At 43.6% G+C, this 26,757-nt stretch overlaps 1 protein-coding gene across 1 annotated transcript in view; it reads right to left on the minus strand.

Moving 5' to 3' along the window:
- Positions 1–7,145: 7,145 nt before the first annotated feature.
- CEP350 (centrosomal protein 350) overlaps positions 7,146–26,757 on the minus strand; it is a 155,534-nt gene continuing 135,922 nt past the window's right edge. The window contains exons 38-39 of the mRNA XM_080824205.1: positions 24,287–24,409; positions 7,146–11,056 (exon numbers count right to left, since the gene is read on the minus strand). Coding sequence (XP_080680331.1) covers positions 10,892–11,056; positions 24,287–24,409 — 288 coding nt within the window. The 3' untranslated portion in view covers positions 7,146–10,891. The remainder of the gene's footprint in view (positions 11,057–24,286; positions 24,410–26,757) is intronic.

The raw sequence follows: 26,757 nt of genomic DNA on the forward strand, positions 1-26,757 counted from the left end.
GTGGACACGATATTGTGGAGCTGTCTGAGGGTTTTCATTTTAACTGTGGTTTTCGTGTCTTGTGATTCCTTCTGTGCCATGCGTTGTTTTACCACCTCGTTTTTTTGTTTCTCTCCGGTTCGGTCTGGCTCATCTAGGTGGCTCTCCTCAAATGTCTTGAGATGGCTGGCTGTTTGTTCACATCTGGGTGATGCGCTAACATGTGGATGAGTAACTCAGAGGACACGTGTGGGACTTTTGCCTCGTCAGCTCCCCTGGAAGGAGATCAGGGAACAAACCAACTTCTTCTCTAGAGGAATTCCCCATGTCCGTACCTAGAGGACTTTCCTCCAAAGCCATTCTATTTTTGCAAAGGAGGGTCCTCCAGTCTTCTTCCTGGAGGAGGGGGTCCTGGATAAGCCTAGATCTTTCCATTCAATCCACAGATTTCAATTTTTATTTTCAGTGTGTTGCCTGTGGTTGTGTTTTGTTGTGCCTGGAGCCCTCTAGTTCAGGGACACTCTGGTTCAGTTTCTCCAGAGAATAAATGATTTCCTGAGAGCATTCGAGAGGGGATTGGCAGTGACCCGCATCCTTTGGAAAGGTATGGGTACCATGGGGATCTAGGTGTTCCTTTCAGAATTCAACCAAGTTCTCTCTTTTCATCCCTGTTGGGGAAGGCGGTCATGCACAGCTTCTCGCCTCCTACAGGTCTCATAAGAAGTAGCCTTGGACCTGGCACACTTCCTTAACCAAAAGATAGGGTGCTCACGGCCTGTGCTGGGCTTATCAGCGCCTGTGGGAATATATTTCCCTCCTCCAGACTCCCAGTGTGTGCTCCTTTGTTCTGCTTAAGCACATGTGACCCTGGCCCTCAGGCCCAGCCCCTGCTGTATTTCAGACCCCATGGGGTGGGTCCTGGTCCTTCCTGGGGGCACAGCGTGGGGTCCGTGCAGTCATACCTCCCCCTTGGGCTTTGGGTGCACCTGCTGGCCACAAGGAAACCCACGCCTAGCAAGGGGCTGGCTCCTGTGCCCTTCCTTTCCTCTCTGGCTGTACGGAGATGCTGTCCCACTTGAGCCTGGGGTGCTGTTGTCTGTGCCCAGTGACCTCACCTCATGTCCCTGTTCTCTTCCCTGGGTGCCACTTACCTGCTTTTTAACCTTGGCCAGGCGTAGGCTGGCCAGCCCGTGAATGGGGCTCGCGTGTGGTGCTCTGAGCAGGGCCGCTGAGAATACTTCCTGCTGCGGCACAGTAGGAACGGCAGAAACGGAAGAACGTGTCCCCCGGTCCCCATCCCAGACTGATGCTGGCTCCCCGGGGGGTGTGGAGGCTCTTGAGGCGGGTTAGAAACACTCGTGCCTGCCAACAGAGGCAAATGCAGCCCCGGAATCTCCCTGTGAACCTGGATGGGTTGACGAGATGCGTTGGAGTGGAGGTGCAGGAGAGGAGCCCGAGAAGGAGTAGGAAAACCATGCCTGGGTCCCACTCGCCCGCTTCCCGGGGCACAGACCACGTCCCGGGGAGGTCCGGGTGCACGCAGGGAGCCCCCATGCAGGGAGCTGGGCCAGGTCTGAGTCACTTACAGGCCTCAAGTAAGACCTCTTCCCTCTTAACACAAAAACCGATGGCATTGCTAGACCCAAACTGTTACAACGAGGTCCTTCCCTGAACATAAAACACAAAAACTGAAACACGGACGTGGACAAAAGCCAGGGGAGTTAGTGTGTCTGTTTGCTAAAGGAGCACCGAAACCCAAATGTCCGAGATTGAATGGCGCAGTTAAGGATGGGGCCAAGTCCTTGTGTCCCCACCAGCGCCATAGCCCTGTCAGGATAAGAAAGAGAAAAGGACTCAGACTTCTATGGAACTTTCAGATACTGGTGCCCAAAGGACAATAATGACAGGTGCCCCGTAGCAGTGATGGTTAATTGATGACACTGAGGAGTCTGAGGACAAATGTGGTGACCCGTGGCAGCTGGATTCACATGCGCTTATGGGTGAGGCCCTTTGGGCCATTTTGGGTGCCTGTGATCACGGTTCCCACCACGGCGTGTTCTAGACATCGGCGTTTGGGCCACATTTGCCACACAGCATCACTGCCCTCTGAGGGTGTGTGCCCCTTCGCGGCAAAGAACTCAGCCCATAACCACGGGACAGCCACTCCTTCCTGCCACCTAAGTTACCCAAACCCCGTTGGAATATTCCATAAGAGAAGTACCACATACCAAGTGGAAAAAAAAAACAACAGCCCCGCACATTAATTCAGGTCTTGCTGCCCGTGGAAATAAGACATAGCACTTTGTTGCAATTTAACAACTCAGTTTGGCCCCTTAAAAGTGTTTCTGGAGCCTGGAGGCCAGCAGCGGGCCGCTACATGTTGAAGGCTGAGGTGCCACCCTCGGCCCCTCAGAACCTGACGTCACTGCTGTCCCCTGGGTGGTGATACCAAGTGCACACGGGAGACGGGGGTGCTGTTACTGGTCTGGCCAGTGTCGTCTTCTCAGTGCCTGAGCAGGAGACGGCTCCAGACCAGTCTGCATTCCCACAGAACGGCCTACAGCATACCTTCACTGTGCCTCCCCAGGGAGACCTCAACCCCTTTGCCATGGGCCAGCAGCCAGTAGGGCTAGATCTGTACAAGCCCAGTTACTCCCCGAGGGGCTCGTCATCCGCTAGGTTGGGGACAGCCTCCCTGCCGGCCTCACTCAGGAACAAGTTGGCCAGGTGCCATGTAGGGTCATGGGGACTATGACACACGTAGGCTGGGCCATCCACCCTGGGAAGGCTCAGGACCCGCTTGTCAGCGGCAGCTCCAGGGGGCCCAGTAGGCCCCATAGGCCCGTCAGCAGAAGCACATTCCTGACAAGATGAAACAAAAGTTAGCGTCCTAGACGGTTCCTGCCAACGAAAAGACACTCAACAACTGGCAGGCCTATGTGGCTATTTAAAAATACACGCACATATGGATATTCCTTTGGTCCCTTTGGTCAAGGTTACCCACGCTGTGGCTCCCTTGAGGGGGACCTCTGACGAAGCAGGTCCCGGAGGCCGTGCAGCATACAGGGCCCTGCCATCGGGCCAGGGAGCCCACCAGCCTTATGAGAGGTTTCCTCTGCTCCCCCCCTATGTGGACTAGAACCTGTGGTAACAAGAGTCTGCTGTTGAGGTGCGTTGGTCTCGTGGGTCTTGGACCCATAAATTACTTGAGGCAGCGGCCAGGCATCCTCCCCTCTCATGGCAACTTCTAGCCATGTTTCCTGAAAACAGGAAGCCTGACCACGGAAGCCTGACAGCTTGTGGGACCATAAGACCTCAGCTGCCCCTGCTCATGTGGGTCCCCACTAATCCCACAAATAAAACAGGACGGCTTCAACAAAGCTCCATCATTAAATAAAACTAGGACAACCAAGGCCAAGCCCACGTGGGCCACAGGGGGCCAGGCAACCCCATAAACAAGTGGCTGCTCTGCCAGAGGCGGCTAACCAGCCCTAGGGGCCACCCCTCCCCCTCTCTTTACGAAGCAGGGTCACCGTTCAAAGATGTCCCAGCCGCAGAGCTCAAAGCTCAAAGCCGGGAGAGTCGTCCGGGTCACTGTGGCCGGCTTCTCCAAGGATGACCACTTTTCAGCTGAGACCAGAGAAGGCTGTCCTGCCCAATGGGGCGAACCGTGTTATGATGGCCGCCCAGGCAATCCCTTAGCAAGTCTCCACGACTAGTTCGTAGCCTCGTGGGCCGTTACAAACCAGGGAGCTGTATGCAAAGTCTCCCCCTGTGTAGGGACAGGGACTGTGGCAACAGCTTGTGGACTGAAAAAAACGAAAACCAACCCTATTCACCACTCATATTAATGCCTATAACAACCATTAAAAAAATGAACAATAACAAAAACACAAATGGAACTTACGAGCTCACCTAACGTGCTTGGCAAACCACCATGATCCCCCATTGGGTCCACACAGAATGGAACACGACGTCAACCTCAGATACAAAAATGGACCGAATCACCACGGCTCAGCCCCCAAAACCGAAGGCCAAAGGCAACCACGGAGTTGTTGTGTGTGACTCCTGCCCTGGATGCAGACTGAGGAATAGACCGAGCACGGCCACGTCAGGCGGGCTTGGGCCTCACACACGCGGCAGATGGACCCCGTTGGACCACGAGTCCCCAGCAGTGGTATCCAGTGGTGCTCACCACGTGGTGCCATCTAGACACAGAGACAACCATTGCTGCATGTCCAGATGGTCAACAAAGTTCCCATCTGATCAAGACACCACAGTCACGGCCCAAAACAAATACAGCGCTGGACTTGTTCCCGTGACCGAGGTGGGGCCTTCGTGTTCCCTGGCACCCCAGACGGACCGGGGGCAAACACCGCAGTGAACAGCTTAAGCAACAACTACGCAAAGGCCATAAAAAACCCCCAACTTACCAGATGGTGCCTCCACTTAAGAAAAGTCGGTGAGCAGGGGCGCCCAGCTGGCTCAGTGGCTTGAGTGGCCAACTCCTGATGTCAGCTCAGGTCATGATCTCAGGGTCGTGAGATCCAGCCCCACGTGGGGCTCCGCGCTCAGAGGGGAGTCTGCTTGAGACTGTCTCCGTCTGCCCCTCCTCCTGCTCTCGCTCTCTCTCTTAAATAAATAAATCTTAAAAAAAGAAAAAAAGAAAAGGTATTGAACAGTTGTCAGTAGGCTCTGACCCATGATGGGCGATACTTGGGGGTGGGCGGAAGGCCAGGCAGCTGCCCGGTGAGGCTGCTCTGGCAGAATCCCAACCTTGGTATAAGCGACAATTCTTTTCTTCCCCTGGGACACGCTCTCGAGCTGTGACTTGTCACCCGGGCCACAGTGGTGTCAGAGTACGGCCTCTCAGTCCTAACCTGGAGGCAACAGGTGTCTCACAACAGGGGACATCAGGGAAATGGGGGAAGAGACGAAAGAGCATCCCTCGGGTTCTCCTGGTCGTGCTGGGACCTCCAACTCGAGTGGGTGATATTAGAAGATCTGTCGAGTTCATTCAGACCATGACTTCCCTCCCCAAGTCGGATGACTGGGCCGGAAGACTCGGATTAAGCAACGGGCTGTGGATTCCAAGGAGGCAGGAGACAAGAGCATCTCCGACTTCGGGAGGCACATGGGAACGTCGACCTGTCCTCTGTTCACTCCCACGGAAGCCTCCGCGGTGGACCATCCAGAGAGGCCTGGAGGCTGAACGGGGGCTGGTTCTCCCAGGGACCCTGGTCAGTGTCTCAAAATGACAGGAAGGCGCCGTGAACTCTGTTTGTCCGCGTCGTTCAGGGGCCCATGGTCCCAGCTCCACCTACACGTTTGAGGTAAACCATGGTCCTTCCGGATTCAATGCGCTTTGCCTGCTGTTCCACGGGCTGAGCAGGGTAGGTGGGGGGGGGGGGGCTGTTGGGAAAGGCAATCATACAGCTCTTCGCCTCCTGCACAGTCTCCTAGAAGTAGCCTTGGACCTGGCACACTTCCTTAACCAAGAGACAGGGTGCTCACGGCCTGTGCTGGGCTTATCAGCGCCTGTGGGAATACATTTCCCTCCTCCAGACTCCCAGTGTGTGCTCCTTTGTTCTGCTTAAGCACATGTGACCCTGGCCCTCAGGCCCAGCCCCTGCTGTATTTCAGACCCCATGGGGTGGGTCCTGGTCCTTCCTGGGGGCACAGCGTGGGGTCCGTGTAGTCCCATCTCCCCCTTGCGCTTTGGAGTGCACCTGCTGGCCACGGGGGACCCACGCATAGCAAGGGGCTGGCTCCTGTGCCCTTCCTTTCCTCTCTGGCTGTACGGAGATGCTGTCCCACTTGAGCCTGGGATGCTGTTGTCTGTGCCCAGTGACCTCATCTCATGTCCCTGCTCTCTACCCCGGATGCCACTTACCTGCCTTTTAAACTTGGCCTCACGTAGGCCAAGAGTGAATGGTGGAACAGTCCCCCTGCTTCACACCTTCTTCTGTGGCAGTCACTGCCCTCGGTTTCTGAGCTTTTCTGGGATTTTGGAGGGCGCTGGCTCGTTCAGCATTCACTTCAGCGGGCACTGCCCACTGCAGATCTCACCGCTGTGGGCTCACCATCCTTAGCTCTGCCGTCTACCAGTGCCAGCTACCATTTGCACATATTTGGACTCAAGGAAAAAGATATTTGGGTTTTTCCCCCCAAGGTTCAACCTGTCATTACTGTTGTGTCTACTTAGCACCAAACACGGTATCTGGCACGCAGTGGGCACTCATACATCTATTCTAGGAGTCAGAAGGATGTCTTAGAATCTGTAGCAATCTGGGGTCAGTCCTCTTCTGAGAATTCCTTTAATATTCACGGCTCTATGGGGGTTAAAAGCACAGCAGGGTTGGCCACCAGGAGGCTCCTAGAGCAATTCAGGCAAGACCTTGGCGGCTACTTCTACTCTGGAGGGCTAGAGAGATTTATTCCCCTGAGTGCCATACATTTCCATCTTGGAAATTCGTTTATTCTTCTAGATCTCTAGCTCCATTCTTCTCCAAGCTTGTATTTCTAGAAATAAATTATAGCCTCTATACCTAGTCATCAGATGGCTGCTTTTTTGTGGCCCACTTAATTGCATGTGACTTTTCTGTGTGTTATTTTGCAAGGGTGATCAGAATAAGTCATCTGGGGGAAACGTTGTTTGCCATGAATTGCAGGCAAGAAGCCCATCAAGAGAGAACACAGAGTTATAATTTGCCAGGGAGCCATTCTCTGACCCATCCCCACCCGCTGGGTTCTTTTTATTATATATTCTCAAATCCTGCCCGTGCTTCGCGTGCTTCGTTTGCAGCACTTAACTGCGATTCGTCATGTATTGTTTTCGAAATTCTGTTTCGATGACTCTTTCATTAGACTTTCAGCTCCACGAGATCAGGGGCCATGGCTGTGGCCTCCACTTCCTCCCCAGCACTCGGCACAGTGCTCAGTACGTGAAGGTGTGCTTCCGGATTGCGTACACGAGCGACGAATGTCCAGGTTGTTCGGGTGTCTGGGGCGACGGCCTTTATGAGCGGAGGGGACGGCCTCTCCCCTCAGCTCCCCCGACCCCGCGGCCCGAGCGCACGTGCTCTGCGAGCCGGGACGCAACTTCACGGGGACTGGCTTCTGATCTCGGCTCAGAAGGTGAAAAAACGGACACGTGACACAAACTTAATTTATAAATCAGTTTATTTACAGATTTTTATCTTTTCTTAAAGTACATTTCAGTTAACAAATCTATTTACACAGGTATACACGGGAACTCATCCCAGTTATTTTACAGATCATACTTACAAACCACACCCCAAGTCTTCTGTGCAAAGCTGCACCGGATGGGACTATTGGCTGAAAACGGCCTGATGAGCAGGCTATTTACACATACACAGTAAACGGGTTTGTTTTTCATGTCTGCACAGTACAGTACACACACGGAGGCCAGGCCTCCCAGAGAACGCTTTGCAATGTGTTTACCGAGAAGGCTTTGCAAAGTCCGGAAGGAAAAGCTATTAAACACAGATAGGTTAATTAAAATGACAGTACCTCCTTTACATCAGTTTACATTGTTTTCTTCACATTTTTATAATACAAAGATATTTTATTGAATTGCTGCACAACCAGTTCAAGATGATTTGTAAACATGTAAATTCCTACAATTTGCATTAAACATCATTGTAGTTTCTATCATTTGCTCTTTGAATTAATGTTTTCTTCACTAGTATTCTTAAGGTAGTAAAAGAAGATGTTAAGTTTGAACTTCTTGCAGAAAAGTTATGAGTCTCTAATGCTGTGCGAGGACACACTTTATTCAAGTATTGCAAAAAGCTAAGGCCACTTTTTTCAAGACAAGAAAGTGAACAAAATTGTTTTTATCAATAGGCCACAACACTCTTATGAGCATGAAATCTCTTTTGAAAGATAATTTCTCAGAGACCAGTAGTCACAGAAGGAATTTTCTTTTCTTTTGGGTAAAAGAAAAACCAATTACCTTCCTTATTAACTACTTTTGAGCTCTTCCCACTTTTCCCTAGAATAAAAATTCCTGTTTAGACCTGAAGAGGGAATCTATACCCTGTACTTGTTTAACCCAGAGGTCAGCACCCTGGGTAGCACAAATTATTTTGGACTCAGAACGAAATCTGAAGCCTCTATGTTGGTTTACTACTAAATTCTGATAGTGCTATTCTAAAAGATATTACTGCTGATGCAAAGATCTTTTTCTTAGAGGAATTATGAAGAAAGTGAAAGAGGATGGGAGCGTGGGGAGAAGGAACAAAGATTAGAAAGAGGGAATATTTAGATTCTTGGTTAAGAGGCAGAGCTTGATTAAAAAGATCCCAATATGGAACGAGTGGCTGGGGATCCACAGTCACCAGTCCTAATGCTAACACTAAACACCTTTTCAATTCTATCCAATAGTTAAAATAATAAGAAATCTGCTAATTATAGATTCCTCTGTTTGCTGCTACCAAACTATGGACAACCATTTCTAACAAGGAGTAAGACGGACTGACTGCTGCCTCTCGGCCAGAGCCCGGGATTCTGAAGATGGGAGACGGCGGGAGCACGCGACGGGGGCCAATATGTGGTCCCGGCCATATCCTCACTACAGAACCCCAAGTCTGGAGAGCTGACTCCACGCACTTAAATCTTTTTTTTTTTTTCCTTTTCTGGAATCATAATGTCGTAAAGAGTAAAGATTAATCTTCTTATTAAAAATTGATTTAGGTCCAAATAATGAGAATGTAGAAAAACAACCTATATTCCTATTATATTATTTTCATATTCACTTATAAAAAATTTATAGTAGCTGTAAAGTTTCAGTATCATAAGGACAATGTAATCCTACAAACAGCCAGAGGGTGTAGACAAGATGTTTTTCTGTCTTCCAAATAACACGAACTAAAAAGAAAGGCCTTTGCTTTTCCTTGGCCAATGTGAAAACAACATCTCCACACTACTGGTTAATAACCCCAAGAAACCCTAGCTTCTCTTAGTCGATCTGCTCATTATGGCTACAAGACTACAGCTCAACAGCAAAAGCCCAGAAGAAATGCTGGCAATGCATCAATCTGCGCATTTCCCGAGACCCAATCACCACATTTCAGTGCTTTCCTTATTCGTCAAGAGCTATCATACCAGTCATTGTGCAAAATGCAAATATTCCAATGATTATTTCAGTAAGTTTCTCATAATGACAAGATGAAACCAAGGAGGAATGGAAGTGTGCACAGTGAAACATCTGAGACGCAAAGGCAGGGTGGGAGGAAAGATGCAGAAATGAACGAACGTGCACACTTAAAGATTATACCATCTTTGGGGTTTTTCTAACATATTTTGAAGCTATAACATTCCAGGATATTTGCAAATATGAATCCAGTGGATGGATGTCTTATTATATCATGCTTCTAATCAGGACCTTCAATATTAAGGCATTTACATTCACGCCTAAGATTATCCACATTCTTCTAGATTACTCGAAGAAGGACAGGACTGATTAAGAGAAACCAGTCAGGAAGGCAGGGTACTGAGGTCCCAGAGAGCATCACATATGCTCTAATGTAGCAGCTGGAGTCTCTATATTTGTTTTCAGGTACAGGTAATAGTTGTGAGAAGCAATGATGCAAGAGAGGCAGAACTGAATCTTACAGTGTCTTGAAATATCTTATTCCATTCCTGCTACAGCAGGTGATCTTGGAAAAGCTCATCTTCTTTTCACGGAATTAAACTGCCTTCTTCGATATGTGTATGGGTTTGTTAAAACCGTAGATTTCCTGTGCAAAAGACTATGAACCACAGAAGCTTCAAGACGGAAGTTTTACTATTACAAGAAGAATCTTTCACTTCTGAATAGGGACACACACTTTCAACTTAATAATTTATCTCAGAGTAAATTTTAAAAGGTTCCATAGCGTAGAACAAGCACACAAACAATAGACAATATCTTTTTGTCTTTGGTGCACACACTCATTTCCTAAATCATTCAAGTAACAGCGTCTCTGACTTCTTGGGGAGAGATGGGAGTTGAGAGTTTGAAGGCCAAAATGAATTATTTCCACTTCTGCCATGCCTGGATGCCTGAGATGGTCCTGAGGATCTGTGACTCTAGGAGCAGCTGGTAGAGGTTCAGAAGGAGTAAGAAAAGTGCAGGGAGAGAAGAAGGGATAGAAGAACCAGCCCTGCATCAGTCCTTTGGGTCCAGTCTTCAGTGGGGGACATTCTTTGTTTTCATGCCCACACAGAGAAAACTAGAAATAATGCAAAGGTTTAAAATTCTTTAGATGGTGCTCAGAAAGCAAGGCTACCATTGATTTCTGTTAACTCGACAGTCCACTTGGTGCTTCTCAACTGCAATAATGGAAGAAAATGGTCTTCAAAAAGAACTGGAATGAATTCCAGAACGTGAAATAGGCACACGTTCTTAGACTTGCCTATTTGGAAGTGGTGAGGGGTTTAATACTGTTTAGAGACTATAATGTCCATTTACGACTTTCATGGTGTAGACCAGGGTTACTTTTCAAAAAATGGTGGGACGCAGAATTCTATATACCTCTCCTGCCCGACTTCAGACTCAACGAAGTGTTAGCCTCGTCTCAGCTAAGAGGTAAGTCTGGTGTTTTCAGCCCGCATCTGAGACCCAGTAGGGGTGGTAACAAGAGGTGTAGGATTATACTGTGTGTCAACATCAGGAGTGCAGCCCTGCCCACCGAAAATCACCAACTAATCCAGCAGACAGTCTCTAAAGGCAAAGGCTGTCCTACCAGATATACCGCATTGTCCCATGAACTCCGAACCAGTAGTCTTTAAGGAAAGGTAACGAGTCCAGAAGCACTCTTGCTATGATGGAGATGGGGTGTGTATCAGGAGGCAGAAAGGCCCAGGACTCATGTTAGCACTCAGTGTTCGGTTTATTTGCAAGATGTCACACAAGTAGCATTCTCCCCTGTTTCTCAGTGATCTGATTCAGAACATCAACAGTATCTCTGATCAAGGTCTCAAAGATCCCGTCAGCTAGCTGCATCTTCACACACAACTCATCCTCGTCGTAGTTCACCCACTGTGCCTCCTCCTCGTGGAGCTCCTGGACCTAGAATTTAGAGTACAGAAAGGTTAGAAAATTACTGTCACGTAAAAGCTAGGAAACTGATTGTATTGATATTATCATTGCATATTCATATTAATCATCTTCCCATCGCATTCCCACGAGAATACAGCCCAAAGCAATTAGTCAGAGAAAAAGGTAGTTTTGAAAAGACTCAACTGACGAATAAAAGTGGCTTCAAATCTGTCAAAATGGAATCTGACAATATTCCAGCATTTTATAGATATTAAGGTTTACAAGTATGTTGTTGTCTATGACAATATAGGCGAACATGGGTAAAGATTTAAGGGCCAGAGAAGCATGTAAATTATTAGATATATGGATTTACAAAATAAAATGTATATATCCAAAGAAAATACTGAATGTGATTCTAGAGTATTATAAATAAACGAATGAAGTTTAAATATTATTAGAGTATTTTAAAAATACATTATTATTATTTATCTATTTATTTGTTCAAGATTTTTTGTTTGTTTATAATTTTTAAAGACAACTCGTAAAAGAAGCGTAAGAGATGTATAGTACACAATGAGACTGTGTGTGGCACAGAGGCCAGGAGCAGAAAGTGCACTGTAGGGGCACCTGGGTGGTTCAGTGGGTTAAAGCCTCTGCCTTTGGCTCAGGTCATGATCCCAGGGTCCTGGGATCGAGCCCCACATTGGGCTCTCTGCTCGGCGGGGAGCCTGCTTCCTCCTCTCTCTCTGCCTACTTGTGATCTCTGTCTGTCAAATAAATAAATAAAAATCTTAAAAAAAAAAAAAAAAAAGGAAAGTGGACTGTAAACCCCGATCTAGTGAGGAATTCAGTGAAGTCAAACTGCAGCGACGGAGGGTCTCTAACCAGAAGTCTAACTTGGAGAAAAAGCCACGTGACCACAAATGCCAGGCTTGCCCTGATCATAGTCTCATCTTGAAAAAGGTAGAGGAAGCAAAGACGGGAACTGTACTCTGCTCCCTGTTATGAGCAAATGAGAAAACTCTTGGGAGAGAGAGAGCCCGTGGCCCTGGAGTCTGAGAGCAAGAGAAGGAAGAACAGTCTTGTTTGACAGGTGCCCCTGGCCAGGGATGACAAATATATGACACGGTGGCTGCCACATGCTCTCTTGTGGAGGAGGGTGTTTGAAGGATTTGCCAAATAGCCATTTCCTTTGTTCCCTAATTTATGATCCATGAATAGATATGCCACCAAAAAGGGCTCCATGGTCAAATAAGTTTCAGAAAACCCCACCTGGGAGGTTCACCTTGTACATTAGTTTTTTTGTTTTTTTTTTTAAGATTTTATTTATTTGTCAGAGAGAGAGAGAGCGAGTGCACAGACAGAGTGGCAGAGGGAGAAGCAGGCTCCCCGCCGAGCAAAGAGCCCGATGTGGGACTCGATCCCAGGACGCTGGGATCATGACCTGAGCCGAAGGCAGCCGCTCAACCAACTGAGCCACCCAGGCATCCCTGTACATTAGCTTATTAAATAGAAGTCCACCAGTAAAGAAACTTATTTAATTCAGAGTTTCTATATTTATTTGATCAAAGAATCATTCTGTATGGATGTGTAAGAAATGTTATTAACCTACCAAGGAACTGGTGATGCTCTCCTGAAGGATGTTGTAAGCAACAGCCTAATGCAACACTTCTCAAACTGGTTTTGAGGGAGAACCGTGTTCCGGGAAAGCTGACAGGGGTGTCCCCAAAAGCTTTCCTATCCCCATGAATTTTGTCCAAAGTTGCACGGCTTTCCTTTTTAGAGGTTTTCTCTGCCTTTAACATTAAACCTTTTCTTTAAGCAAATTCCTCCCCATTGACAAAATTCAGGAAGCACAGTCCTGATGAAATCGCTGGTGACCTCACAGGAGAATACATGCTTGGGACAAGATCCGCGGTCTCAGCGCGCAGATGACGGGCCCTCAAAGCGCCATGTGAGGTTTGGCAAAAGCGTTGCTCCTCCTTAGAGCAAGAACAGCTTTTCTCTCAGCTGGTGAGGACCAACATCATGCTTTCCGTTTTTGCTTTGGCCACCCAAAAGCACAAAGCCCCAACTTCGAATTGCAAATGCAGCAATCAAGAGGTTCTCACAGCCTGCAGATCTGCCTCCATTTTCTTCCTTTCTGGCTCCTGGAGCCTCTTCTGTCTTTTTACACATTTCCTTAGCTCCTACCCATGTATCATACATGTACGGTAAGTTAACATATAGTATATAAATAAATTACATTACGTTAAAAAGTGTAATTTTAGACTAATGTAATTATATTACATTAAAAAGTCTAACTTCATTTTTTTTTTATTTTGACAGGGTATGTATGAGGCGGGAAGGAAGAGAAATGTGGGAAACTAAACGTGGCCAGATTTCAGCAAGCATAGGGCAGGGTCTTGCAGACAAGATGGGGAAACAGAAATAGGTTAAATGGGTTTGTGCTTTTTTGATTAAAGGACAAAACTACCATCAACCTGCAAGGAAGTTTCTGCCTGAAAGACTCAGGAGCTTTTTCCTCTGTGCTCCCAATCCATCTTGCTGGTATTTCATTATTTGGCAAAACTGTACCCTATGTTTCCCAGTGACAAGGACAGTGCAAATAGAATGTGTTAAATATCTGGCGTGTGGATTTTTTAGTGAGCGCTAAAAGCTGTCTTTGGCTGTATCCAGTTCATCATTTTTGGCAATGACTTGGATGAATTTTAGAGGTAACACAAGGCTGAGAGAGAGAACTATGTTGGAAGAACGCACTCAAAAATGTATTGGTATTATGGACCTTGGGGAGGGTATGTGCTATGGTGAGTGCTGTGAAGTGTGTAAACCTGGCGATTCACAGACCTGTACCCCTGGGGCTAATAATACATTATATGTTTATAAAAAATTTTTAAAAAATGTATTGGTAGCTTGGAACAAAGGGCCAAATTTAACAAGATGATGGAAGAAAAGAATAAAGTCCTGTATTTGGGCCCCCAAATAACTACAAAAGCCCTCTGGTTTTGAGGTTTTCCCAAGTTTTTCTGAGTCTCATGAGACTCATGTAGTCAAAAAACAAATGTGATTATAAGCTGCATTAATGGAAAAAGAGAGGAGGCTATATGACTGCACTAATAAATCAGTACATGAAATATCACATGGTTAATTCTGAGCATGGTATCTAAAGGGGGACACTGAAAAAAGTAAAGTTGAAAATGTTGAAGGAACTTAAAAATACTATCAGACAAGAGCAGAGAATACCAATATTTAACAGGGAAGGAAAGACTTAGGTAGAACATGAGAGCTGCCTCAAAGGCATGCAGAAAGAATTAAAATTATTAAAAAAAAAAAAGAATTAAAATTATTTTAAAACCCCAAAGCTGTAGAAGTAAGTTCTAATTAGTTATATGAAAACCTTTTTAGGCTTACTATGAGAAAGAACTTTCCAACAGTAAACAGAAACTCAAGAGCTATCTACCTCGCACCTTATCAGATCTTACGCTGTAAAGGAGATTCAGTCATTAGCTGGATGCTTTCACTCCAGGATTTGTCCTTTTAAGTGCAATTCTACCTACAGGAGAGAGGTTTTCCAAGGCTACTGTGTATAAAGGATATACAAAAGTTGGTCTAACTTCTTGTCATTCATTCCACACATACACACTTTGAGGATGCATTGCTAAAAATAGTTCGTCATATTCTTAGCTCACCTAAGTTACAAATTCATCGATGTCCATGTGAAGCAGTAACGGGACAGTGAATGGGAACTGGAGCTGAAGGAAAGATTTCTTTTTTTGGCTAATGGAAGCCTTTCTGTCTAAAAAACATTCTTTATATTTTACTCACCTCAAATAATGCCACAGACACATGGACAGTTAGACTGATTAGGGACCTTCCCGGTCTGAGCAAGGACAGCTCAATTATACATTTTCTTTCTCTCTTTCTGTTTTTAAGTAGGCTCCACGCCCAATGTGGAGCCCAGTGCAGGGCCTGAACTCACCACCCTGAGATCAAGACCTGAGCTGGGATCAAGAGTCCCTAAATTATTCTACATGTTCGTACAGAGGAAGCAACTGTGTATCATGAAACGCTGAACACAGTAGTCTATCGTGTCACAAGTGCTAAGCACCCACCCCCAGTGCAGACGCCGCAGGAACGCCGCTCCCACAGCCCCTCCTCGCTCCTCTGCATCATCCCGTTACCTCTAGCGAATTTTTCTTATCAGCATATTTCTTTCAAGCTACAAGACCCCTACCTTGTCACCATGATCCCCCCATCTTTCACTTTACCAAAAAAACTCCTTTGAAATATCCACTTTTGCTCTCACTGATCTCTCATTCCTTCTTGAAAGCTACTGAAACCCAGCGTTGACTGCACACATCCCAGATTAGTCACATTAATGTTAAGATCAGTCAAGACCTACATGTTGCTAAACGCCACAGTAAATCCTCAGTTCTTATTTTACCCAACCAGTTAGCTATGGCCCATGCAGTTAATTCCTCCCTCCTCCTGGAAACGCTTTCACCTGGCTTCCAAGACCCCACGCTCTCCTGGCTTTCTCCTACCTCACTGGCTGCTCCTTTCTCGTCTCCTTTGTTGGTTCCTCCTCATCTTCTGAATGCCTGAAACACTAGAGTGTGACAGGAATCCGCTGCTGGACATCCTCTTTATTAGTCTGCACTCCCTTCGGCCTTTTGGCTTTGACTGCCACCTTCATGTCCACCATCCCCAAATTCCTATCTCCAGCCCAGGTCTCTGGCCTGAGCTCCAGACGCAGACATCCAACTGCCTACTCAGTGTCTCCACTTGGATGTTTATCAGACACCTCAACTTTAGTATGTTCAAAACAGAACGCTTGACTTTCCTTTCCAATCTGGTCCTCTCAGTCTTTCTCAAATCAGCAAATGGCAATTCTACCCTTCCAGCTGCTCCCACCAACCCGACGGAGTTGTTCTTACTACCCTTTTTTTTTTTTTTAAAGATTTTATTTATTTATTTGACAGAGAGAGATCACAAGTAGGCAGAGAGGCAGGCAGGGGTGGCAGGGAAAGCAGGCTCCCTGCTGAGCAAAGAGCCTGATTCTGGGCTCGACCCAACGACCATGACCCAAGCTGAAGGCAGAGGCTTAACCCACTGAGCCACTCAGATGCCCGTCTTACTACCTTTCTGTCTCTTACATGCCACATTCAATTTATCAGCAGTTCCGCTGTTCTATTTTGAAAATATGTCGAGAATCTGACCACTTTTCACCACCTCAATACCACCAAACTGGTTCTGGCCACTGTTATCACTTGCCTGGATTATTACAATATCCCACTGGTCTCCTTGCCCCAACCTCTGCTACCATCCCTTCAGTCTATTCTCAACACAGCAGCCACAGAGATCCTGTTAAATGTACATCACATCACGTCACTCTTCTGCTCAATCGTTAAATGTCTGCCAGTCTTATTCAGGGTAAAACCTATAGTCTTTACAAGGGCCTCTTAGACCCTACATGATCTGGCCCTCTGTGCACACACACACACCCCAATACCTCTGAGACATCATCTCCTACTATTTCTGACCCCCCACTCTGCTCCATACCCAGTGACTTTCCCCCAGTGATCACGGCCCTATTTATCTTTCCCAGAATGTTCTTCCCCTGGATGAGCGCTTGGCTCACTTTGTTTCCCTCAGTCCTTTAAACAAGTGTCATCTTCTCAGCAAGACCTCCCCCAGCCATCCTATCTAAAACTGCCACCCCCAATATTCCCTTTCTGCCTCTATATATTTAACTTATTTTTCTCATGTATCTGTCTCCCTCAGTACAATGAAAGCTCCTTGCATTTTGTCTGCTTTGTTTCACTCATGTATTCCCAGTGCCCAGAGTATCACACCTGGCACACAGCAGATGTATAGGAAATAACCGATTGAATTAATCTGAACTGGCCACCGGTGCTCCCGGGAGCTCAGCAGATCCTTTTCAATAATGCTTTAACAGGCAAATAGGTGAAGAGTTTCCTCTAGTTCTTTCTTAACTGCTGTGAAGCACAGTATTTATGCATACACACATCAGAGTCCCTTTTCCAATTAAACTGTTTTCACATGATTTAATTCTGTGCTAATAATAATCTATTCTTTTATCACACAGGGCTGCATGGTGATGAACCAGCGTGATGAAAGAAAATACTGGAATTAGTTAGAAAATTGCACCAAAAAAACTTGCCAATATGGCTGATCTATTATATGACCTAATATAGAAAGATGGAGCCTCAACATTCTGGGATTTAAATCTACTAATATCGTTCGGATCTTTAGGTAGAGGTGACAGTGTCTCCTTGTTCTGAATCACAGTGCTTTTATTAAGAATGCCAGACCAGGCACAGGTGGCAGATTTAAACTACCACAGTTGAGGGGTACGTACATTTTTAATAAAAAGATGGACTTTTCACAACTTAAACCCAATATCTTCATAGTTATACATCTCATAGCACCAAGTCCAATTTCTGACCCAAGTTCTAACGGACATAATTCAGACTCTGGCTGTTTGCAGACAGGGAGGGTGGGGATCAAGTAAGAAAATGACTGTTTATCAATATAAGTGATTATATTAATAATAACTAGTACTTTTAAGAGCTTCCTATATGCCACTCAGGACACAGAGTACCTCATTTGGTCATTACAACAACTCTCTGAGGCTGCCACGCTATAGATGGGGAGACTGAGACTGAGAAATGACCTACCTAAAGTCACATTGTTACTAAGTGGGAGAGACAAGTTTGGAACCTTCCAAGAGGTCTGATTCCACAGATCTTGCTCCTAACTGCTAAGCCATGTTTTCTCATTTTAGCATTAACATCCACGGGAACATGTAGGGTTCGTTACATCCAAACTTATTAAATGAGGCTCAGGAAGTTTCAGGACCTTTAAAAGCTTACAATTCTAAGCAAAATTACCAACAAAGCTCTAGAACAATAAAACCCATCAATTTTACAAGAAAAGATGGCTTCATTTTACCTATAGTATTAGGCTGACCAAAATATTAACCGCAGTCTTCTCCTGCTCTTTTAAATTATATCCAAATATTACTTAGAAATAAAATTTGAAAAACTCCTATAGTACATTAAAACAAAGCACCACCACCAGCACTGGCAGCAAACAGCAGAGTAAGATAATGCAAAAAACCTCTTATATAAACACAGAAATATTGGATAAAATATAACAAAAAATATTTGTAATGCATAAAGAAATCTTGAGAAAAGGGGACAATCTTTTTTTTTTTTTTTTTAATTTTTTTATTTATTTTGACAGACAGAGATTACAAGTAGGCAGAGAGGTAGGCAGAGAGAGAGGAGGAAGCAGGCTCCCTGCTAAGCAGAGAGCCCGATGCGGGGCTCGATCCCAGGACCCTGGGATCATGACCTGAGCCGAAGGCAGAGGCTTTAACCCACTGAGCCACCCAGGCGCCCCAAAAGGGGACAATCTTAAGTACTGGAACAAACAGGAATTTAAAAAAGCAGCAATTGTTACATCTACTTAGTGGAGGAATTAAGAGCAATGAAAGAGAGAACAGGGCCAAAGGTATGTCCAGAAAAGTGCCACAAGGAACTGGAGACTTGGGGAGAGAAAACATTCTAAGAGACAATAGCTGAGAATTTTCCAGAATTCAGTAAAGATATGAATCCATAGATTTAATAAGCACAGTGAATCCAAAGCAGGAAAAAAAAGAAATCCACATCTAGACATATCCAGAGAAACTGTAAAATGAACACACAATCTTCAACAGAAAACAAGAAGAAAAGACAGAGTCCCCTTAAAGGACTGTTGGCAGATTTCTCAAGACCAACAACAGATGTCACATTACAATAAAAAAGTACCTTCAAATTGCTGAAGTAAACTATTATCCTAGAATTCAATATTTATGTAAACTGTAATCCAAGAGTAAGAGCAGAAATAAAGCATTTGCAAAGAGCTTACATTAAATTAGTGAGATTAATGAACTAATTCCAAGTATGTACAGTCCAGAAACTGGACTAAATTAAAGAGGGGGATGCAGAAACCGGTTTCTGTCCTGTTTTCAAATTTTGAAATATTTCATGATTAAACACACACAAGAGTGCCTGCTCTGACAGCACATATACTAAATATGTGAGAGATTTAGAATAGCCAATAAACAGGTAAAAAATTAACCATGTTAATAACAAAATTAGAGCAGAATGAGCTCATTCTTTTGGTAAAGATTTAAAAATTGGTAAACAGCTAGTACTGGCAAAGGCATGAACCTCCACTCTTGTATCGTGCTACTGAGTATGTATAATTGGTACAACCTTTTTGGAGAAGAATTTGACCAAACATACAAAAGCCTTAACATTCTGCATATACTTTTTTTTTTTTTAAGATTTTATTTATTTATTTGACAGAGAGAGATCATAAGCAGGCACAGAGAGAGGCAGAGAGGGGGAAGCAGGCTTTCTGCTGAGCGGAGAGCCTGATGTGGGGCTCGATCCCAGGACTCTGAGATCATGACCTGAGCTGAAGGCAGAGGCTTTAACCCACTGAGCCACCCAGGCACCCCTCTGCATATACTTTTAATCAGCAATTCTATTTCTAGGAGTTTATCCTAAGGAAATTATTGGCAATAAGTACAAAGATCTCATGCTGCAAGGTGTTTATTACAACACTGTTTAAAAGAGCAAAAAAAATTATTGACTGGTTAAGTAATGGTACATACATTCAATGGATTATTGTATTTCCAGGAAAATAAAATGGTATAAAGTTATTAAAAGTGATATAAAATAGAGGACCACTTAGTGACAAGATAAAAAAAAATGTTCATTTTATTAAAAAAAAGAATCAGATCACAATAAAGAGATGATTTCATTTGTTTAAAAAAATTCTTTGTCTAAATAAGACCATAGATCACAATATTAAAAGTTATCTAGATGATGACATTATCATGATTTGATTTATCAGTATTTTCTAAATTTTCTAAAATGATCTTAATTATTTTATAATAAACATGATTCTTCTTTGGTACTAAGGGAAGAATTTTTGGTTCACATGTTATATAATATTGTTTTGAGGGGAACCTTGGTGGCACAGTTGGTTAAGCGGCTGGCTCTTGGTTTCTGCTCAGGTCCGATCCTGAGATCGAGCCCTGCCACCGGCTCAGCACTCAGCACGGAGTCTGCTTAAGTTTCTCTCTTCCTCTGCCTCTGGCCCTCCTCCCATGCTTGCATGTGCGTGTGCGCTCTCTCTCTCTCCAAAATAAATTAATCTTTTTAAAGAACTGTTGTTTTAAATCTCAATCTCTCTGAAGTGCAAAAACATCAAGATCTCCAAATGCGAGGCTGGCTAAGTGTAACGGTGGGAGGGAAGTTTATTTAGTATTTCTTAATAATTAACTCAAGGAGCTAACAGTACCATTTAGCTGTATATTAAGAAGAGTGGGGGAAAAACTCTTGAAACAAGTTACATAGACCCAGGTCTCTCTGTAGGAAGGCGAAAAGTATTTTATGACCAGCAAAGGGGATATTCATGTAATATATGCGTTCCTATTTCCCAACCCCGAAATCTCTTGAATTGTTATACACAGATGTCACCCTCACCCAAGCTACAATAATCTTATACAAGCAAAAGTAATTTTTTTTATTTGAGAATTTTCTGAGAACTGCTAGAGAGACAGATGTTACTGTTTAAGTGACCCTATCTGGCACCACTGGAAGCCTCTGCCGTCCAAAGACAATATATTGTTTGGTACATCTAACACAGAACCACAAACCAATGTGCTTACTGTTCACTTGTGAGACACATTACTTGTCACTTCTGACTAATAATTCAAGTTAGACGATGTCTCCATATTGCTGCCTCTCGCTCCAGTGTATTTAATCCTTTCACTATTAAGATGACATTTCTTTTTTTTTTTTTTAAGATTTTATTTATTTATTTATTTATTTGACAGAGAGAGAGAGAGAGAGAAAGAGAGAGAGATCACAAGTAGGCAGAGAGGCAGGCAGAGAGAGAGGGGGAGAAGTAGACTCCCCGCTCAGCAGAGAGACCGATGCGGGGCTCGATCCCAGGACCCTGAGATCATGACCTGAGCTGAAGGCGGAGGCTTAACCCACTGAGCCACCCAGGCGCCCCAAGATGACATTTCTATAACCATGTGAGGGCAAAGCTGTCTGTAACTAGCTAGAGGCCATGTGCAGTAGGCCCTCATTCTCCGTGTCATTTTCAACTGGCACACGATGCTAGTTTCCTCATTTACTTTGACACGTACTCAAAAGAAACTTAGCTAAGGTTTGCTTTAAAAAACAGCCGCCTTCGCCATATAAGCTATATCTAGCTTATATATTATATAATTATATATATATAAAATATTCTATATTCTATATATATTCTATATAATATTATATATTCTAGCTGGTCTGTTTTCCACCACATACTTAGTTCTTTTGAAGCATCTACTTGGGGAGGTAGAGATACAGATATAGATATAGATACATTTTTAAGATTTATTTTTAAGATTTATTTATTTTTATTTGAGGGGAGGGGCAGAGGGAGAGGGAAAGAGAGAATCACAAGCCAACTCCCCACCGAGCAGGGAGCCTGACACGGGGCTCGATCCCACAACTCTGAGATCATGACCTGAGCTGCAATCAAGAGTCGGATACTTAACCCAGGCGCCCCACTCTCCCAGCATTTTTAAAACTGGAAATCTGATCTTGTAATTTTTCTCTCTTAAACTCCTTGTTTTTATAATAAGATCCAAAATCCTTAACATGGCTTACAAAAAGCACTGGAGAATACAGACTATACCTCTCTAGTTTTATCTTATGTCACCTCCAACCACTAGCATTTCAGCTCAAATCATGCTCCTCCTCATTTCAGGGCTTGGCGAATGTGGTTTGCTCCCCCTGAACTGTTCTTCGATCTTAGAATTCAGGTGATGCTTATCCATCTTGAAGATCTCAGATCAAATGTCCTCAGGGAAGCCTGCCCTGACCATCCTCATTAGATCAGTTTCCTCTGGTTTATGCTTTTACAACAGCTCCCATTCCTCTATTTTTATCGTTTAATTTAAAATTACACACGTGTGTAAATTATGTATCAATGGCTAGTTTCTGGCAGCAAAAAGCCATGAAGGTAGGCTCTACTCCTGTCTTGCTTACTATTGTCACATCAGTCCTTCATCAGCACAGTTCTCCACTCAAATGTGTACACTGAGATGATTTATAGAGGATGTGATCAGTTTAACTGATAGAAGGAAAAATGAATGTTTCTTTTTTTTTTTTCTTTTTAAGATTTTATTTATTTATTTGACAGAGAGAGACCAACAAGAGAGGGAACACAAGCAGGGGGAGTGGGAGAGGGGGAAGCAGGTTTCCTGCCGAGCAGAGAACCTGATGCAAGGCTCGATCCCAGGGTCCTGGGATCATGACCTGAGCTGAAGGCAGAAGCTTAACGACCGAGCCACCCAGGCACCCCTCTTTCTTTTTTTTTAAGATTTTATTTATTAATTTGACAGAGAGAGAGACACAGCGAGAGAGGGAACACAAGCAGGGGGAATGGGAGAGGGAGAAGCAGGTTTCCTGCTGAGCAGGGAGCCTGATGTGGGGCTAGATCCCAGGACACTGGGATCATGACCTGAGCTGAAGGTAGATGCTCAACGACTGAGCCACCCAGGCGCCCTAAATGAATGTTTAAGATTTTATTTATTTGAGGTGCTCCTGGGTGGTTCAGTTGGTTAAGTGTCTGCCTTTGGCTCAGGTCATGATCTCAGGGTCCTGGGATCAAGCCTCAGATCTGGGTCTGTGCCCAGCAGGGAGTCTGCTTCTCCCTCTCCTTGTGCCCCTCCCCCACCCACCACTTGTGCTCTCTCTCAAATAAATCTTTTTTTTTTTTTTAAGAATTTATCTATTTATTTATTTGAATGGCAGAGCATTAGCAGGGGGAGGGGCAGACGGAGGGGGGCAACCTGACTCCCCACTGAGCAGGGAGCCCCAGGCGGGGCTAACTCTAGGATCCTGAGCTCAACTGAGCCACCCAGGTGCCCCGATATGCTTTCTTAATTACTAAAGAAGTGCTGGAAGTAAAATTATGGAAATTAACCGATAACTCAAACTTTAAGCCACTGTTGAAATAGGAGAACAGGTTCCTATTCTTGAGACGCAAGGATCTACAAAGAACTAGTTGGTTAAAATCTTGGCTCTCATTTGCTGGACAAGTCATTTAATATCTTTGAGTCTAAACTTCCTCATTTATAAAACAGAATACCAGGAGTCCTTCCCACCTCATATAATTATTATGTTTTATAGTTTGCCACTCTTTTCATGCATGAAAAAAGCCTGAAAAGGAATGGCAAGCTATAAAACACTAAATAAATGTTTATCTAGTGTAGCTGTTACTAAGCAAATGAAGCAATGGGAAGGCATATACTTGGGGAAAACGGGTTAAATATTACACTCGTTTTCATTACATGAATATAAATATAAACAAGACAGAAAGTCCAGAATGAAAGTGTTTGGAGATAAAACCTGAATGAAGTAACAAGTTTCCTAAAGTTTGCAATGTTAACGTTCTTTTACGGAAGAAAGACTTTTCTTCCTTTCCTTTTTCTTTCTTTTTTGTTTGACAGTTTTCTTTTTTTCTTTTTTAAGGCTGAGCATGGAGCCTAATGCAGGGCTTGAATTTACAACCCTGAGATTAAGACCTGAGTTGAGATCAAGAGTCAGGCGCTTAATCCACCAAGTCAAAACACCTTGACATTTTTCTAATGCTAAAAAATATATCGCAAAATGGAATAAATACTATCCAGCTAAAGCTCTGGATAATAATGATGACAAAATGATAACAACTAATATTTACTGAGTTATATACAGGGAACTCTTCTATACATCCATTTAATCCTCTTAATAATTGTACTGGTAGATTGCAGACAGGGAAATGAGACATAAGGTGGTTAGACAATTTGTCCAAGATTACGCACCAGGTAGGTGGCAGAAATTTAAACTCAGGCAATCTGGACCCAGAATCTACACGGGTATCTTTTTATTGAGAGAGAGAAGGTGAATGAGAAAGAGAGGGAGAGAGAATCTGAAGCAGACTTCACACTGAGCACAGAGCCTGACACTGGGCTCCACCCCACAACTGCAAGACCATGACCTTAGCAGAAAAACCAAGAGTTGGACGCTTAACCTACTGAGCTACCCAGGCGCTCCCTTCCTTCTTTTTAGACTCTCAATACATGTTGATTTTAGAAGAGATAATCAAAATAAAAATATTTCAGTTATATGCACTGACCAGGATATGATCCACTCGATCTCTTTTCTTTCTTCCAAATTTCATCATTTTCTGCCAATCTGTTTTGTGGTTTGGCTCCTTTTTAAGACTAAACAACTTGAGTACTTCTGTGGCTATGAAGTTCTGTGAAAATAAGAGGAGGGAATGAAACACAAACAACCAAGTTCCTGGGAATTAGTGCTCATATGGAGAGTTTATGGAGATTTATGCTAATAATATGGCATTTATAATTAAAAAATCACAACAAATTCTTCCATTTACTGTTCCACTTAGCATTTTGAAGACAAAAGCATTCCAAATGCTCACACTTTATTCACTTAAAGAATTTTTGTTTTTACACAACACACAAAAGTAAAACCCACTGATGAATCTGCAAAGAAAAATCACTTTAGAGTCCCCTCTACGTAAGAACTCACCATCAGCTAACTTCAAGCTGGCAAAACTACTAAAGGAAGCATAAATCTCTGCACCTGAAAAAATCCCATATAAATGTTGGAAACAATGCCATGTGAGCAAAGTACAGGCTTTGGCTAGGACAGTTTATTTTGAAGCACCATGACTGAGTATGGTGAATTAAAAAAATACTAATCAACACTTCAGTATAAAAAGCATAATAATTTTAGTATCAATATTCAAACTATCACCCGTAAAAAAAACTTTACAAAATGCCATTTCGATATTGAAATTGGTGGGCAGCATCGTTGTGTGTTTTAATGATATATGCATTCTGATGACTGTTGATATATATATTCTGTATCTTATTTCAACTTATTTGTTCTTTGTTATTAACAAAATAATTTGGGTTTTTAGTACTTTTTATGGTTGTTCTGTTAAAAAACAATGTTCCTAAAGGGGGAAAAGATACATTTATGATTCAGAATCATTTGAGAAGATTCTCAAACCAATGTGTCCCCAAATTCTACCACCCCTCTCTCTCAAGGATGTAGCAACTTTGAAGGGCTGAAAGAATGCAGTACACCCATGTTTTGAAAAAGCTCCCCAGGAAGTCCTGGTACTCTATTTCTCAAAGTTGAAATAATTTTAAAGTCTTCTTTTTTTTTTAATGAATCAAATTAATCTTTGAAAACTTTTTTTGTGTGGGGGGGTATTACTTACTCCAATTTAAGCTAGGGTCAGCAAACTTCGGTAAAGGGCCAGACTATAAATTTTAGGCTTTGTGGGCCATGTGGTCTCTGCCCCAACTATTCAACTCTGCTGTTATAGCAGGAAGGCAGCCATAGACAATATCTAAACAACTGGGTGTGGCTGTGGTCCAATAAAACTTCATTTATAGAAACAGGTGGTAGGCTGCATTTGGTTTGTGGGCCATAGCTTGCTGAACTTCGATGTAAGCATACACTATATCTCATAAATGTCTGTTGATGTTCTATGAGTACAAAATATTTTCAAAAGCTCTCTATAGTTAATACTGTATTGTATATTTGAAAGTTGCTGTAACAGCAGATCTTAAAATTTTTCATCACACAAAAAAATTTGAAACTATATATGATGATGGATGTTAACTACACTCGTTATGGTGACCTTTTCATAACAGGTACAAATATCAAATCACTACTTTGTACAGCTGAAACTAACATGATGTTACACGTTAATTATATTTTAATAAAAAAAAGAGTCAATTGTTTAGGCAACGCCTCCACATTATGTATCAGAATATTATATATGTTCTCTACTGTATTTTAATAGACCACATACACTCCTCAATGACTAAGAAAATCCAGCAGTAAGATGAGTACAGGGGACCCCCGAACAACATGGGTTTGAACTGTGTGAGTCCACGTATACATGGATTTTTTTCAGTGAATACATAACAGTACCATAAATGTATTTTCTCTTCCTTAAGATTTTCTTAATAACATTTCTTTTCCCTAGCTTACTTTATTGTAAGAATATAGTATATAATATATATACAAAATATGTGTTAACTATGTTATTGGTAAGCTTTCTGGTAGGCTATTCTGGTAGCTAAAGATTTTCAGTTGAGTAGGGGGTTGGCATCCCTACCACCGACAATGTTCAAGGATCAACTATAGTTGGAGGTATGCTAGCTATAGGGAAAAGGAGCTTTCCGTGATCAAATAAAGTCTGGAAAACACAACTCCAGAGCCTTGCTACTCAGAGTGGTTCTATGGTCAACAGCATTTGTATCACTCAGGAGCCTGTTAAAAAACGCAGAACCTCGGGGCCTACTCCAGACCTGCTGAGTAAGAATCCCCATTTTAACAAAATCCCCAGATGAGTCATATTCACATTACCATTTGAGAGGCACTGCAATGGAAATATAACCTTTGATATATTAAAGAAACATGTCAACAGGCAGATATTTCCACCAATGTGACTCTAAAGTCTTGTTGGGAGTCACTGTAACTTCAGGGCACTTAATCTTTTCAGGGACTTCTTAGAAACAAATACTATATTTTATGTATCATATTACTATCCCACATATTTCA

Source organism: Martes martes (genome assembly GCF_963455335.1).
Source record: "Martes martes genome assembly, chromosome: 15".
Taxonomy (NCBI): Eukaryota; Metazoa; Chordata; class Mammalia; order Carnivora; family Mustelidae; genus Martes; species Martes martes.